The sequence below is a fragment of the Bufo bufo genome, chromosome 11 (assembly GCF_905171765.1).
Source record: "Bufo bufo chromosome 11, aBufBuf1.1, whole genome shotgun sequence".
Taxonomy (NCBI): Eukaryota; Metazoa; Chordata; class Amphibia; order Anura; family Bufonidae; genus Bufo; species Bufo bufo.
Window position 1 is genome coordinate 36,634,779 of NC_053399.1, and position 18,058 is coordinate 36,652,836.

The window sequence follows — 18,058 nt, forward strand, 5'->3', positions numbered from 1 at the left end:
TAGGTGTTTAGGTATTAGAGTAATCAAACGAAAGTTTTAGGTTTTCACATAAGGGTCAGAAACAGGGTTTTGTTTAGCCTCTTGGCCATTAGTTTTTCCATTCATAAACCTCCACATTGAGCTCCCAGCAGCAGATAGAAGCCTGGAGGGCACGCTGGCACTTCTGGTGTGACATCACCTGGGCACATGGTCTTTGCTCAGCAGAGGCTCTGCTCCCGCCATGCTGTCCCTGGTACTTCATCCACAGCCGGCAACGGCGTGCGGGTGGCGTGCACTCCCTGTTTTCATAATAACTGAAAAAGAAAGCTGCTGAGTTCAGCGCGCGGGAGAAGGGAAGGGGGGGTTAGAAGAGCGGCCAATGGCACGGCAGCCTGTGGATACTGACAAATCAGCAGCCTCCTCACCAATAACAAAGCTCTGTACTGTGCGGAGCTCTGTTATTGGAGCTTTCAGGCACTAGCGGTATTGCTGTGCCGTTCACAGCGCTCATGAATGGCAGTGAAATTATTGTGCGTATTAGACATTTTTTAGGGAGTTAAAACTGCCTGTACAGGCGTCTATGAAGCTTTTATAGGCGTTATTGCGACTTCTGGTTGGTTATGTGCTTTTATGAACTCATTCTCAACCAAAAGTAAATTAAACGTCAAGCAACAACGTATTCTTCTAAACTGCAGTAGACAGAGGACAAAAAGACCATACAATGTAAAAGATGAGACATTTGAAGCATATCTACAGGATGTGGTCTTGCCAATGGTGAGTTTGGGAGGTGGACCATGACCACGGTGACTGGGGAGGGAGGAAGATGTGGGGGCACAGCCAAAGTTATGACGCACATGGCAGTTTCATCACGGTTTCTGCACGAATCTCAGCTAAAACCACAACAAAGTTGCTTTGTGCAATGATGCAAATGACCAGCGGAAGGGTCTGCACATGATGACACCATCTCTGCCGGTTGTCAAGCCACAGGGGTGAGCAGCAAGGAGGCAGACCAATGAGCTGGTAAGCAGTATATTGTATGTTTATGGGGGTCTTTTCTGTGAGGTCTTAGTTAAGGGGGACTTGGATCTCAATTTATTTAGGGGTCTTCTTGGGTCTGTATTTAAAGAAGCACTCCTACAAAAATGTTTATTCTCTGACCTGTTTGAAAGGTCCCTGATGTCAACTATAGTAAATGTAATCTTCTTACTAGAGACTGTGTTTGTGAGTTAGAACCTCCCTTCTGATCCTCAGCTGTGTCATGTGACCAACACTCTGATCTCAGAGTCACTTACTTCTCTATTCATTCAGACTCAATGTCAGTCTCATAGGAATGAATAGAGAAGCAACTGAATTTCTGTCCTGTGTCAGTTGGAGAGGCAGAGTGTTGGTCACATGACACAGCTGAGAATCAGAAGGGAGGTCATAACTCACAAACACAGTCACCGGTAAGAAGATTACCTTCACTACAGAATACATCATGTACCTTTCTAATGGGCTAGAGAATAAAGATTTTTGTGGGAGTGCTCATTTAAGGACAGCATGAGTCAGTATTTATTTAGGGGGTTTTGGTCTGAATTTACTTACAGGGTCTAGTTTGGGGGTCTGTATTTGTTTAGGGGGTCTGATCAGGAGTCTGTGAAGGTGTTTGGATTTGTTTCGGGGGCACAAATTTACTGTATTTAAGGAATTTGGGACTTTATTTATTTACAGACTATTTAGGAACGGATATAGTTTAAGGGTCTGGGGTCTGTATTTTAGTTTAGGCGGGTTATGTTCCAGGGTCTGTATTCTAAAGTCTAAATTTTTTTGTGGTGCTATGGCTGCAGAAACAAAGAACCTGTTATGCTGGCAGCCCATGCCTGCCGCTGACCCACTTTCCTGAGAGGACACCTAGGGAAGGACGCCTGAGCTTTAGGTTATCTAGCTTGTAAGTCACTAGTGAAGGTGTGTTGTTCCGTTTGTCTGCCTGTGGGCCAGCTGCCAACCAAACTGAGACTATTCCAAGAGGTAACAGCCTGGTGGCTCCCCTGCAATGAAGTCCAGATCCCTGTATAGGGGTTAAAGGGTGAACACCAGGGGACTGCCAAGATAATGCCCTTAGGTCTAGCCCAAAGTCAAACCGGTTGGTTAGCGCAATGGTTCCACACCCATTTCTCGTAACAGTACCAAAGTTGTCTCAATAGAGAGCCGTGCAGTTGCCTGCCATGATGGTGTGGGCCAGACAGAGAAGAAAAGAAACAGACCAACTACAGAGATGTCACCTGTGAGTCACTGGAACATAGATACTTTGTCTGTGCATGTGGACAGCTGAGCAAGCATCCATTTCTCTTAATTCTTCACCTAGATACGACAGCCAGGACTGGGAGCCCGGACCTCAAGATAGGTGCAGGTACCTGAGATAGGGCCCGCAACTGTCAGACATCTATGATATATCCCAGGAATAAGCAATCATACACATACAAGAAATTTTAGGTTTCCCACTGTTGCCTCTACAGAACGTGGACACAGAGTCTGAGGACTACAGTCTGGGAACCAGGTAGACATCTGAGAACAGTATTCAAAATTAACAGAAACTATCAGTAAATTAGAGAAATGTTAACACATGTAGATTTTGCTGTGACTCTGTAGCAAAATCTATGGCAGAAAGTTTGCCAGAATCTTTCATCATAAAAGCCAGAAATTACAATAAAATATAATTAGTAATGTGATATTAAAAAGAGAGTAAAAAGCCAACATCAAAGTCAAGTCAGAATGTGCTCTCCAATAGATACATAAAGATAACCAACCTCTACTAATACGCTGCTTCTCTCCAGAGAGGATACCAGGGGAGTCTATGATACTGATGCTCTTGAGGACTTGATTGGGCAGTTGTGAGCACATAAACCTGAAACGGAAGCAAAAATGTACACTATTCAGTCAGAGTTAAGATACACAATGATATTTCACAACATTCTGAATAAATTGCGAATGGTGTATATTGAGGTTCCTAGTATAAAATGCTACGGATGAGAAAGCACTTCTGATGGTTTGGAACAAACTGCACATAAAATAATAAACTCTATAATAACCACTCGATTCTCCACTACCGCTCAGGTCAGTGTTTACAGAATGTAGCGGCAACAGCCATATATGGCACATGGTCACTTCAGCCAATCACTAGCCTCAGTACACCGCTGGGGAAAGCAATTGGCTGCAACAGTAACATGCCGTATACTCAAGAAAGTGGAGGGCTGGGAGCGAAGAAGGAAAAAGCGGAGGGCTGGGAGCGAAGAAGGAAAAAGCGGAGGGCTGGGAGCGAAGAAGGAAAAAGCGGAGGGCTGGGAGCGAAGAAGGAAAAAGCGGAGGGCTGGGAGCGAAGAAGGAAAAAGCGGAGGGCTGGGAGCGAAGAAGGAAAAAGCGGAGGGCTGGGAGCGAAGAAGGAAAAAGCAGAGGGCTGGGAGCGAAGAAGGAAAAAGCGGAGGGCTGGGAGCGAAGAAGGAAAAAGCGGAGGGCTGGGAGCGAAGAAGGAAAAAGCGGAGGGCTGGGAGCGAAGAAGGAAAAAGCGGAGGGCTGGGAGCGAAGAAGGAAAAAGCGGAGGGCTGGGAGCGAAGAAGGAAAAAGCGGAGGGCTGGGAGCGAAGAAGGAAAAAGCGGAGGGCTGGGAGCGAAGAAGGAAAAAGCGGAGGGCTGGGAGCGAAGAAGGAAAAAGCGGAGGGCTGGGAGCGAAGAAGGAAAAAGCGGAGGGCTGGGAGCGAAGAAGGAAAAAGCGGAGGGCTGGGAGCGAAGAAGGAAAAAGCGGAGGGCTGGGAGCGAAGAAGGAAAAAGCGGAGGGCTGGGAGCGAAGAAGGAAAAAGCGGAGGGCTGGGAGCGAAGAAGGAAAAAGCGGAGGGCTGGGAGCGAAGAAGGAAAAAGCGGAGGGCTGGGAGCGAAGAAGGAAAAAGCGGAGGGCTGGGAGCGAAGAAGGAAAAAGCGGAGGGCTGGGAGCGAAGAAGGAAAAAGCGGAGGGCTGGGAGCGAAAAAGGAAAAGCGGAGGGCTGGGAGCGAAAAAGGAAAAGCGGAGGGCTGGGAGCGAAAAAGGAAAAGCGGAGGGCTGGGAGCGAAAAAGGAAAAGCGGAGGGCTGGGAGCGAAAAAGGAAAAGCGGAGGGCTGGGAGCGAAAAAGGAAAAGCGGAGGGCTGGGAGCGAAAAAGGAAAAGCGGAGGGTTGGGAGCGAAAAAGGAAAAGCGGAGGGCTGGGAACGAAGAAGGAAAGTGAAGGCTGGGAATGAAGAAGGAAAGTGAAGGCTGGGAATAAAGAAGGAAGGGAAGGCTGGGAATAAGGAAGGAAGGGAAGGCTGGGAATAAAGAAGGAAGGGAAGGCTGGGAATAAAGAAGGAAGGGAAGGCTGGGAATAAAGAAGGAAGGGAAGGCTGGGAATAAAGAAAGAAGGGAAGGCTGGGAATAAAGAAAGAAGGGAAGGCTGGGAATAAAGAAGGAAGGGGGAAAAGGAAAGGGAAGAAAGTAAGGAAGGGGGGGGGGGGGATATATATATATAAAAAAAATATATATATCAGGCCTGTAGTGGAGTATGCCTAACATTTGTCAGTGGGACTGCTGAAAGGAAGCCCCTGAACTGTCTGTCCCGTGATTATCATCATTAGGCCGCTAATAATTTGGTCAGTGATTTCAGTCAGGTATTGTGAGCAAAAACCAGAAGTGGAGCCTATACAGAAATAAAGTATAATGGAAAGATTTGTTCCTTTTCTGTATTTTTGACCCGCACCTGTTTTTGGGTTACAAAGGCTTCATGCACACGGCCGTTGTTTGGGTCCGCATCCGAGCCGCCGTTTTGGCGGCTCGGATGCGGACCCATTCACTTCAATGGGGCCGCAAAAGATGCGGACAGCACTCCGTGTGCTGTCCGCATCCGTGACTCCGTTCCGCGGCCCCGTTAAAAAATATATAACATGTCCTATTCTTGCCCGCGCTTTGCGGACAAGAATAGGCATTTATATTGCCGGCGCCCGTTCCGTAAAAATTACGGAAGGCAACATGGGCGGCTTCCGTTTTTTGCGGATCCGCGGAACGCAAAAAACGGCTTGGCTGTGTGCACGAGGCCAAATAGTGCTGAAAATTACTGATCAAAAACAGACCAAACACTGACTATGTGAAAGTGGCCTTACTCTGCATTTTTACGTGGGCTTCAGGTATGCAGACATCGCTAGCAGTACCAATTGTAAATGATTTGGATCCTGGATAGGCAGCTATGCATGTACAAAGCCAAAAGGCACAGTCCTGCAGCAACCATTAGGTAACATGAATCACATGTAAAAACTGCGCCGCTGTAATCTCATTAGCGCAGCAGGCTCATTTGGCCTGAATTTATTAGATCTTAAAGACTACAATCAAATGCAACAGGACAGGCCTGGATTTTGTTTGATTCCTATGAGTCGTCATGAATCAGATGTATTTACAGCATCTCCTCATAAAGGGTCATTTTCTGAAAATATTTTGGCAGACATTATTGTGATGCAGTCCTGAACCACCTCTATTTCTAGACCTTAATGTCCCTATCTTGTTACAGCGGCACTGTGTGATATAGATTTCTTCTCCGTATATCTGCCACAAGATATTGATGGATGCAGAAAAAGGACATTACAGCCAGCCCTGAGACAAGCTCAGGCACAAAAACGACTAAGTGTCACCTAATGCTGGTTTCAAAAGGAGGAGGGTTCTACATCATTGGTCTCCTGCAGTTACAAAACTACAACTCTCAGCATGCCCTCACAGGCGCTGTAAGACCATATGTGTTTCCAAAGAGTATACGTATGGGTACAGCAAGCGCATTTGTGTTTAGGGGGGTATAAATGCAGGTCCCAGCCATTCCCTTGAACCTCAGCAGCATTTAAGCGGTTGTCCACCTTCTGAGGGAGGAGGGGGAGGGGGGGGGGTCCTTGTCAGACCTGCAAAAGGGAAGCATGCTTACCTTTTCCCCACTGCCGGGTCCCAGCTTCTTCACTCCCTGACGTTGGCTGCCTCACTCGGTTAAATGTCCCCTTAGACACGACTGCAGCCAGTGACCTGCTCCCTCTTGAGTCATGTCAACTGGTCACGTGACGCAAGGGGTGCAGGTCACCGCTGCGGCCAGAGATTGGCTTCAGAGGCATCAAAACGGAAGCTTACATCTTGGGAGCACAGCAGAGCAGCTGAGGCCGGGAGAGAAGGAGCCAGTGCCGGGAAGCAGGTAAGTATGCTTCTCTTCGCAGGGCTGCCCAAGGGAGGGATTCTCCAAAACCTCCCTAAAGTTGCAGAATTCCTTTAAAAGGGTTGTCCGGGTTCAGAGCTGAACCCGGACATACCCTTATTTTCACCCAGGCAGCCCCCCTGAGGATAGCATCGGAGCATCTCATGCTCTGATGCGCTCCCTTGCCCTGCACTAAATCGCGCAGGGCACTGGCTCTTTTGTTTATCATAACACACTGCCGGGCGGAGGCTTCCACCCGGCAGTGTGTTCGGTGATGTCACCGGCTCTGATGGGCGGGTTTTAGCGCTAAATCCTGCCAATCAGTGCCGGTGACATCACCGGGCTTCCTGGCAGCCCCATGGAGAGCCCGGTACGTCACTGGATCTCCAAAAAAAATGCCTTTGCCCTGCGCGATATAGCGCAGGGCAAGGGAGAGCATCGGAGCATAAACTGCTCCGATGCTCAAGTCAGGGGGGCTGCCGGGGTGAAAATGGAGGAATGTCCGGGTTCAGCTCTAAAGCCGGACAACCCCTTTAACCATCAATGGTTTTCTGGTAAAAACCTCATTGTGAAAATGGTTCTCCTGAATGTGAGGAAGCTACACCCTACAAATGACTAACCAAGCAGTGTTTTAGCCCTAGGAGCATGCATTTCCTAGAATACAGGAACATATCAATATCACAACAGAAAAATGAAAGACATAAGTCACAAAGGTTGTTCCTTTCTAAGGTCAGAAGGAGGTGAACCCACTTACAGGATCTGGGCAAGGAATGTGCAAATACTTGTTCTCGGCCTGATAGTCTAAGAACATAGACCTCGTAAATTTCCAGCCCCCTATCATCCTCTATGTGCAATTCATTTTAAACAAAACCAATATCCAACTATGCTCCAAATGAGAAATTCCCAAACTGACTAGCGGGGTTCCAAAAATGGAATACATAGAAATCATAGGGTCCCACAGCAACAAAATAAATAAATAAAAATGCCCTCCCCAAAAAATATCAACTTGACCAAGATGCAAGCTCACAGTCTCAATACAAGCCCTCTGCAAAGCTTTGTTTTCCTTGTAAACAATTGGTTTTTGGCAAAGGTACCTCAATAAGATTACCCAATCCAACCCTCTTTAAAGAGCATAGGTCACCAGGATCAACCCTATTAAACCAACTATACCGCCCTGTAGGGTTGATCCAATGGTTAAAACTATCTAGTGAATATCGGTGGTAGCATTCTCAAGAGGGGGGGGGGGGGGGAAGCCTAGTCTTCTTAAAGTAAATGGGAACTTCAGAAGACTGAGGGGCATGGCCAGCACTGGAAAGCTGAGGAGCACTAAAGGAGACAGGTCACTCCCATCGGTGGACTGAAAACATCATTTCTAGGGCTTGTTTTATACAGGACAAGTTATACTTTGTAATGGAACCATTTAAAGGAATTGTCCCCTTTCATTGCCCACAGTGCAAGATGGCCCGGGGAGGCAAGCGCCCCGCTGCTTCCATAACACCCAAAGCAATAAAAATCAATGATTTTAAAAAAAAAAACGGATTTTTTTTTAATTTAAAATCTGATTTTTTTTTTATATACAATGCTTTTTGGAGGAAAATATATTACCATCATGAAATAAAGAGGAGTTTTGTTTTTTTTTTATTATGCAGAATAAGGCTGTATATGTTAAATTTTTTGGGTAAATAAATTCCATTAATCCATTCACAAGGTTTTTGTAAGATTATTGGTCAGTTTCTCTGCCCACAAGATATTATCACAGATGCTTGGTTTACTTTTGCAGTTCTCAAAACTGAATTTGACTCAGCAGAGATCTCATGCCTCTTCTTCACAGCAAAAATGTTATAACATGAACAGAGTTGAGAAAAATACCTTAATCCTAACTTCTGCAAATCTATGAATGCAGAATCAACCTAATCAAACTAATATGAAAAGTTGTTATTCTAAAAATCTTAATCTACTTGCATATTATAAGTTATACCAGCAAGAAATAGTCTTGATGTAGAAAACTATGATTTAAATCAAGCCTTACTGACTAGTGATTTAAATCGTGATTTAAGGGTACTTTCACACTTGCAGCAGGACGGATCCAACAGGCTGTTCACCATGTCGGATCCTTCCTTCCGCTATTTCGCCGTGCCGCCGCTCCGTCCCCATTGACTATAATGGGGACGGGGCGGAGCTCCAGCGCAGCACAGCGAAAGCCGCCGGACTAAAAAGTCCTGCATGTCTGATTTTTCGCGGTCCGGCGGCACGGCGAAATAGCGGTAGGATGGATCCGACATGGTGAACAGCCTGTCGGATCCGTCCTGCCGCAAGTGTGAAAGTAGCCTAAATCAGTTTGATTTGAATCAAATCCACCCTGGTTACAACTACACTGTAGCCCAGCGATACTGTAAAACAGTGTTTGCTCTGTTAAAGGGACTCTCTGTGTCACAGATATTGATGACCTCTCTTCAGGAACGGTTATCAATATCAGATCTTTGGGGGTCCGACACCCGGCACCGATCAGCTGTTTCAGGCATCCCTCGTCAATCAGAAACTATACAGAGGACAGTGCTGGAAGCAAACATCTCCGTACATGCCGGGGGAGCTGCAGCATAAGCTTCCATTCAAGTGAAAGGCAGCCGAGTTGCAGTAAGCCGGCACCAGAAACCACACAGTGTATAGAGCCTTCTGCTTCCACTTCATACTACAGCGGGGCAAAAAAGTATTTAGTCAGCCACCAATTGTGCAAGGTCTCCCACTTAAGAAGATGAGAGGCCTGTAATTTTCATCATAGGTACACTTCAACTATGAGAGACAGAATGGGGGGAAAAGAATACAGGAAATCACATTGTAGGATTTCTAATGAATTAATTGGTAAATTCCTTGGTAAAATAAGTATTTGGTCACCTACAAACAAGCAAGATTTCTGGCTCTCAGACCTGTAACTTCTTCTTTAAGAGGCTCCTTTGTCCTCCACTCGTTACCTGTATTAAATGGGACCTGTTTTATACTAATAACAAGTTCAAAGACACCTGTCTACAACCTCAGACAGTCACACTCCAAACTCCACTATGGCCAAGACCAAAGAGCTGTCGAAGGACACCAGAAACCTAATTGTAGACCTGCACCAGGCTGGGAAGACTGAATCTTCAATAGGCAAGCAGCTTGGTGTGAAGAAATCAACTGTGGGAGCAATAATTAAATTATTAGAAAATGGAAGACATACAAGACCACTAATAATCTCCCTCGATCTGGGGCTCCACGCAAGATCTCACCCCGTCAAAATGATCACAAGAATGGTGAGCAAAAATCCCAGAACCACACGGGGGGACCTAGTGAATGACCGGCAGAGAGCTGGGACCAAAGTAACAAAGGCTACCATCAGTAACACACTACGCCAGATGCCAGATGTGTCCCCCTGCTTAAGCCAGTACATGTCCGGGCCCGTCTGAAGTTTGCTAGAGAGCATTTGGATAATCCAGAAGAGGATTGGGAGAATGTCATATGGTCAGATGAAACCAAAGTAGAACTTTTTGGTAAAAACTCAACTCGTCGTGTTTGGAGGAGAAAGAATGCCGAGTTGCACCCAAAGAACACCATGCCTACTGTGAAGCATGGGGGTGGAAACGTCATGCTTTGGGGCTGTTTTTCTACAAAGGGACCAGGACGACTGATCAGTGCAAAGGAAAGAATGAATGGGACCACGCATCGTGAAATTTTGAGTGAAAACCTCCTATCAGCAGGGGCATTGAAGATGAAACGTGTCTGGGTCTTTCAGCATGACAATGATCCCAAACACACCGCCCGGGCAACGAAGGAGCGGCTTCGTAAGAAGCATTTCAAGGTCCTGGAGTGGCCTAGCCAGTCTCCAGATCTCAACCCCATAGAAAACCTTTGGAGGGAGTTAAAAGTCTGTGTTGCCCAGCAACAGCCCCAAAACATCACTGCTCTAGAGGAGATCTGCATGGAGGAATGGGCCAAAATACCAGCAACAGTGTGTGAAAACCTTGTGAAGACTTACAGAAACCAATTGACCTCTGTCATTGCCAACACAGAGTATATAACAAAGCATTGAGATGAACTTTTCTTATTGACCAAATACTTATTTTCCACCATCATTTGCAAATAAAATTATAAAAAAAAAAAAAAAAAAGACTGATTTTCAGGATTTTTTTTTCTCATTATGTCTCTAATAGTTGAAGCGTACCTATGATGAACATTACAGGCCTCTCTCATCTTCTTAAGTGGGAGAACTTGCACAATTGGTGGCTGACTAAATACTTTTTTGCCCCGCTGTACATAGTTTCTAGCACTACAGCTGCTCCAAACAGTTGATCAGTGGGGGTGCCAATTACTGGACCCCCAAAGATCAGATATTGGTAACCTATCCTGAGGAGACGTTGTCAGCAGATTTGTACCTATGACACTGGCTGACCTGTTACATGAGCACTTGGCAGCTGAAGGCATCTGTGTTGTTCCCATGTTCATATGTGCCCGCAGTGGTGAGAAAAATGAAGTTTTAATATATGCAAATGACCTTCTAGGAGCAACGGGGGCGTTGTCATTACACCTAGAGGCTGTGCTCTCTCTGCAACTGCCGCACCCTCTGCACTTTGATTGACAAGGCCAGGCAGTGTAAATGTGATCCCCGTCAAAGTGCAGGGGATGTGGCAGTTGCAGAGAGAGCAGAGCCTCTAGGTGTAATGACAACACCCCCACTGCTCCTAGAGGTTCATTAGCATATATTAAAACATTTTTCTCAGCAATGCGGGCACAGATGAACATGGGACCAACACAGATGTCTTCAGCTGCCAAGTGCACATGTAACAGGTCAGCCAGTGTCATAGGTACAAATCTGCTGACAGATGCCCGTTAACTATTAGCGTGCAGTTCTACTATTCTCACAACTTTATTAGTACCCTTTGGTAGATGGAAGCAGCTGACAACAATATACATATAGAGTGACTAGGGTAAACACAACGTAAACTGGTACCCGTTTCATAAGTAGTACATAGCTACTGTACACACGTATCGAGAGTAAAGTTTCAGTATGACATTACTCGCTCTCCGGCATTCACCTGACTGACACGTGGACTGACGTCACTGCACATCAAAGCTAATGTTCCCAGTCATTTCATGACTCATCTTCAGCAGGTCTGAAACCTGGACTGAAAGAGCCGATTGTGCTGCATGTAACTTTTAGGACTTAAAGGAATTTTTTTAAGCAACATGATAATTTTTTCTCATTCTGCAAACAGCTTAAAATGGTATAAAATAAGGGACTGCTAGAGCGAGCAATCATCAGGAATGAGCAGTGCTAATCCCGGTCATTGCCCACTCAGATTGGTGATATTTGGGGATAAACGATCATGTCCCCGCCCTCTTTGGCCCATATTATCCATTTAAAATGGGCAGCAGGTAATCCATCATTTTAAAGTGTACCTCCAATTATAGACAAAGTTTCATGAATCAATAGTATAAGGGAAGAGAAACTAGTAATAGATCTAATTGCAGACAAAATGTCCCTTTCTCGACCTAGATTGCGCTTGCAAATCCCTCACCTCAATTCACTGGTAAAATTGGTAGACAAAAGGCTGCTAAAAGCGGAGGTCGATGGAAGAGGTAGCAGGCAGCAGGAGACTAGCTGCTATTATGTCTTCCATACACAGCACACAGAGAAGAGTGGATCCTTATTCTATTTTTCTACCAGACACACAGAAGCAGCAGCATGGAGGACATTATACAGCAATAATGAGCAAAATAGATGTGAATCTAGCACTGGGGTGAGATAGCAAAATAGAGACCGTATAAATTATACTTCTGTTCCGCCCGTTTGCAGTTATTCCATCCTCCACACATAAGTACATGACAGCAGCTGTAACCTGATCCCTCAAGTGAAACTGAAAATCCTTCATCTCTGCCTCAGGTATACAGATATTATCAGTGAACTGGAAGGGTCTTATCAGGGCTGGAGGCAGGGAAAGGAAGAGACTGATCTGACGAGTGGAGAAAGATACATTTTCTGTATCGCTTAAAGGGGTTATCCAGGAACAATAATAATGACCTTTCCTCAGCTGTTTCAGGAAGCAACCAAGCTCACCGGAGCTCTGGTGAGGGCATCTGACTCCTGGCATCTTTTCAAGCACAGCTTCGTACAGTGAATAGCGGCTTGGTATGGCAGCTCAGCCCCATTCGCTTCTTTGGGGCTGAGCTGTGCCTAGGTCACGTGACCAATCTACTGTGACCTCACGTGGCCTAGGAAGAGGCCGTGACGCTCATGGAGCACCAGCCCCTTCTAACAGCTGATTGACAGGGGTCCCAGGTGTCAGACACCCGCCAATCTGATATTGATGACCTATTTAGAGCATAGATCATCAATAGGGATGAGCTAAAGAGACTTAAATACTGATGACCTACCCTCTGGATAGGTCATCAGTATCTGATCGGTGGGGGTCCGACACTCGGGACCCTTGCCAATCAGCTGTTTGAAAAGACAACGGCGCTTCTCCGAGTATCGCAGCCTTCTCCGTGCTCACCAAGCACAGTGCCGTACATTGTATAGCGGCTGTCCTTGGTATCGCACCCAGCCCCATTCACTTAAATGGGGCTGAGCTGTGCCTAGACCATGTGACCGAGGAACATGACGTCACATAGTGTAGGAAAAGCTGGTGAAGGCCTCAGCGCTACTGCGAGTGCGGATGCGTTCTCAAACGGCTGATCAGCAAGATTCCCGAGTGTTGGACCCCCTACGTGCAACACAGACACTGATACACAGTGATTTGCGGTCACGTGAGCCAAAGTCGCCGTGTAACACTAAACTTATCAAAAGCTGTGACATCACAGTCAATGGGGACGCGTTGCGACATTCAACCTCCTGCAACACAACAGTTGCATTATTGATTGTAGGTAGCATGCAACACAGATCAGAATGCAAGTCTCATGCAACCTCTGCTATACGCCCATTTTAGAGCAGCGACTCATATGTAAAAACAGCCAAACAGTTGCAAAAATGTTGTAACTTTCCTGATATATGCTGTTGTGCAGTCATAGCCTAAAAGTTTACTGAAACCTGAACTTCTCTTTTTTTCCTGTCATATTAGCAAACATTGTGCTGTAATCTAGAACCTGATAACCTGTAGTCCCATGTAAGCGCTGCTACTGTGTCTACTTACAGCCCTTTAATAGATAGTGTTACAGTTGTCATTCAGCTGAGTACATGGTTTACAGATTATAACAGCTTTCACTTTTCACATCTTATATCAGCAATTCTAAAGTACATTCTTCTGATAATCATGTGATTTCCTAAATGTCAGTAGATTTCCTAACGCCTAATTGCCAGAACAAATGGCCAACAACATTTGAGAAACCGTTATCTAACTTACAGAAAAAAAAATACTAAAGAGATTTCCTCACTTCAGCAAATAGCATTTATCATGTAGACAAAGGCACTTCCTAATGTATGGTGATTGTCCATGTTGCCTCCTTTGCTGGCTGGATTCATTTTTCCATCACATTATACACTGCTCGTTTCCAGGGGTTATTGCCACCACTACAGCTCAAATAAAAGGTGGCTAGGACAAGGTCTGCTGTGCATGCGTGCCTATGCGCACTCCTGCGTTTCCTCCCACAATAGAGGTCGGCGCTTTTTCCTATAGTGTGCAAGCACAGGGTGGTCCTAACCCCTGGACACGATCAGTATATAATTTGATGTAAAAATTTATCCAGCCAGCAAAGGAAGCAATATGGACAATCACAATACATTAGTAAGTGCCTTGTATTCAGTTTCTCTACATGATAAATGCCACTTGCTGAAGTGAGACAACCCCTTTGATGCTTGGTTTGAAGGGTTGTCGGGTTTCACGATATTAATGACTTATCCTCTCAGCACAGATCATCAGTATCAGACCGGTGGCGGTCTGACTACCGGTACCCCTGCCGATCAGCTGTTTGAAGGGGCAGCGAGCGTTACGTCTTCTTCCATGTTTACCTGCTCCTTGTCTCCCTTGTAGAGGCGGCACAGTGCAATTACAGGTGTTCGTCCAAGTGAAATGGAGGGTAAGCTGTAATTACAATCCAGACTGCATGCACATAAACACTGACTAGGACAAAGCGCGGCGCACATGAGTGCCGCAGCCCTTTTAACCAGCTGATCGACTGGGCTGGGGGGGGGTGCTGGGACCCCCACCGTTCTGATACTGATGACCTATCCTAAGGAAAGGTCTTCAATATCATAGTCCAGACAAACCCTTTTAAATAGGAGCGGGGCACTTGATATGTGGATAGTGTGAATAAGTGAGGGCAGGTATCTATATCCTGTATACGCTTGGTTTCAAAATTACAAGTACATCAATCCAAAAGTAGTTTCTGGCTTTTTATTTAAAAAAAAAAAATTATATATTATATAATATATATATATATATATATAAAAGTACATTTTTTAAATATATTAGACATAGACCCCACCTGTTCAAGAAGGCATTTCCAAAGCTGTTTAATTTTCGAAAAGGTTTTTTAGGATCAACAACCAGCGCGTTTCCCGGTATACTTCCCTCCTGGTCGCTATACATTACAGCAATGAACGAATCAGTGGTGGGCTCGGGTCCTATTCGCATTCCTGGAAAGTCTTGTTCTAGCAGGTATCTGGCAGACAGGGAAGAGAAGAACAAAACCATGAATATGCAATCATCGCTGATAACAGGACTATTCACACATATGATTGTGCCGGAGTCAGGTGGGGAAGTAGAAAGACTTGAATGGCGAGGTATGGAGCAGTGGAGCCAAGTACTAAATTAGAAGACTAGGCCCCATCTGTTTTGCAGTCCGCAGATTGTGCATCCTCAGAAGGATGCGGTCTGCATTTTTTGAGGACCCATTGACTTCAATGGGTCCACATTTCGCAGAAAAGTTCTATCTCTTTGTGAAACAGATATACGGAAAGCACACAGATTATCCATGTGCTTTATGCACCCCCATGTCCATTCCACAAAAAGATTCAGACCATGGACCTATTGAAAACAATGGGTCCACATCTGTATTTTTGCAGATCCGTGATTTGCAGATCGCAAAACAGATACAGTCGTGTGCACGTAGCCTAACCGTTAAAGGGGTATTCCAGTTGGTTAAAGTTATCTCCTCTCCACAGGATAGGGGATAACTATCTGAATGGTGGAGGACCTACCTATGGGGTCCCCAACCAATCACAAGAACGGGGGCCCTGTACTCCCTGCAGTTCCCTTAAAAAGGAAACTGAGTGGTGGGTCGCTCCATTCATTTCTATCAGAGTTCTGGAGATAGTCGAGTACAGCGCTCACCTATCTCTGGAACCTCCACAGAAATGAATGGAGCGGCCGCGAGTATGTGCGACCAGCCGCTCCGTTCTTTTTAGGGGGCCACTGTTCTCATAATCAGTGGGGGTCCCAGCAGTAGGATCTAGTTATTCCCTATCCTTTGGATGGGAGATGACTTTAACCAACCGGAATACCCTTTTAAATGTTTGCTCTGGATTTCACCCATGCATTTTCAAAATCCATCAAAACGAGCAATGAATGAGGATAGCATCTCCCCAAACACAGCTGTATGTGGACCATTAAAAGTAATGAACCTCAAACTCAGACCCCACACTGTAGGGAGCGGTGTTAAAACTGCTTATCTTAGCAGATCCCCTTCCGCCACGCCGCAGACCGGTCACCTCCGCTACATGATAAATCCTTGCTCCATTAATCTAAACAGGCCCCTCGCTTCTGTCACACACAAACAAGTCCAATTCCTGCCCGGAGGAACATGGAAGTTCACATGCAGAAAACAAGTGGAGAAAGGTGGAGTTACACGACCCCAGGAAGAGGCCGTCTTCATTCTTGTGCATTGTACAAAGTCAAATCTCCTGATTTGAAGGATACGGCTAATAATAGAGTACACGAACATTTGGCAGCGGCGACTTTGGATCAAAACGGCGGAAAACCTTTAAATAATAAAACTAAAAAGGAAGGATTTTAGCGGTTAAAAGAAAACAAAAACTGGTTGGTTGGCTTGAAACGGCAAGGCTTGGACAGGGTTGTTTTCCTCCTCACTAGGAGCTACCTGCACAAGGTGCAGATCTGTATGCAGAAAATCCACATTAAAAAATAAATTAAAAAAAACACACATAAATCTGCACCATTTATCGCAGTTTTTGGTGCAGATTTTCTGTTTCAGGTGCAGCACAAGCAAGTGACATGCTGTAGATTTTAAAGACTTCCATGGGTCCGCGATCCACAAGATATGGCGATCATGTCCTATCCTTTGTGGCACAGAGGTATGGAGCTGGAAATACACGGAAGCCCTTCCGTGTTCTTCTTGGTCTGTGCGTCGTGTGAATGCACCCTTTGTCTGAGCTTCCACGTGGCGGCAGAGATGTAGTCACCTGCATCTCTGGCCTCATGCACACGAACGTATTTTCATTCCGTGTGCGGACCGTATACGGAACCATTCATTTCAATGGGTCCGCAAAAAAAACGGAAGGTACTCCATGTGCATTCTATTTCCGTATGTCCGTATTTCCGTTCCGCAAAAAAATAGAACATGTCCTATTATTGCCCACATTACGGACAAGGATAGGACTGTTCTATTAGGGGCCAGCTGTTCCGTTGCACAAAATACTGAATGCACACGGAGGTCATCCGTATTTTTTGCGAATAGGTTTCTTGCGGACCGCAAAAAACATACGGTCGTGTTCATGAGGCCTAACCGAAATACACCTTTAACTAAGGGCTCATGCACACAACTCTTGTTGTTTTGCGGTCCGTTTTTCACGGATCCGTTGTTCCGCATCCAAGTTTTTTTTCTCTGATTTAAGTCCTCTTCTGTTCTGTTATATCACAAAAACATAGCTGAATGGTTTCCGTATTTGATCCTTTTTTTGCGGATCGGAAACTGAAACAGTAACTTATTAATCACGATACACATGAGCAATATGGGCTGGGCATAACATTTCTACAGTATGGATCAGCAAAATACGGATGTGTTCCATGTGCATTCCGCATTTTTTGCGGACCCATTGACTTGAATAGGGCCTCGGACCGTGATTTGCGGACAATAGGACATGCACTACTTTTTGGCGGAATTGCCATGTGGAAAAATGGAAAAGGAATGCACATGGAGTAACTTCCGTATTTTCTACTTATTTTCTGAAGTGAATGGTTCCGCATATGGTCCGCAAATAAAAAAATAAATAAAAATAAAAGGAACGGAAGCGGAAAGAAAATACGCTCGTGTGCATGAGCCCTAAGGGTAAAGGAGCCAAACCAATATATTACAAGAATTAGTGCAGATTGTGTGTTAGCGTGTATTCAGACATTGCGGTTAAAAATCGATCACCAAAAAAAAAAACAGGACCCCTGCCGATAAGCTGTTTGAGAAGGCTGTGGAGCTTCTGTGAGCGTTGCGGCCTTCTCTCTGCTTTTTCTAGGCCAGTGATGGCTAACCTCCGGCACTCCAGCTGTGGTGAAACGACGACATCTTGGGAGTTGTAGTAGTGCTGAAGGTTAGCCATCACAGGCCTAGGCCATAGTTTGAGAAATTCTATGGTACAGCAAAAAGTCCATATAATGCTTTTAATCCATCATGTAAATGTTATCCATTTCCAGAGATTTCACATATGCATAAAGCTTTTACAAGGCCATGTATTGTCCCAACGCTTTGTCGAGGGATCTGCGGCCTTAAGTGGATGAACTTGGTCTGGGCGGCCATGTCCTAGGCCAGTGACGTCATGTTCATCGGTCACATGGCCTAGGAGCCCCATAGAAGTGAATGGGACCGAGCTGCGGTACCAAGCACAGCCGCTATACAATGTGGGCGCGGTGCTCACAGGAGCGCAAGGGCCTTCTCAGACAGCTGATCGGCGGGGGTCCTGGGTGACGG

General features: G+C 45.6%; 1 protein-coding gene across 1 annotated transcript in view; it reads right to left on the reverse strand.

Annotated features, from left to right (window-relative positions):
• The window catches only part of EHD4 (EH domain containing 4), a 41,499-nt gene that overhangs the window by 18,797 nt on the left and 4,644 nt on the right, over positions 1-18,058 (reverse strand). The window contains exons 2-3 of the mRNA XM_040412760.1: positions 14,627-14,803; positions 2,766-2,863 (exon numbers count right to left, since the gene is read on the reverse strand). Coding sequence (XP_040268694.1) covers positions 2,766-2,863; positions 14,627-14,803 — 275 coding nt within the window. The remainder of the gene's footprint in view (positions 1-2,765; positions 2,864-14,626; positions 14,804-18,058) is intronic.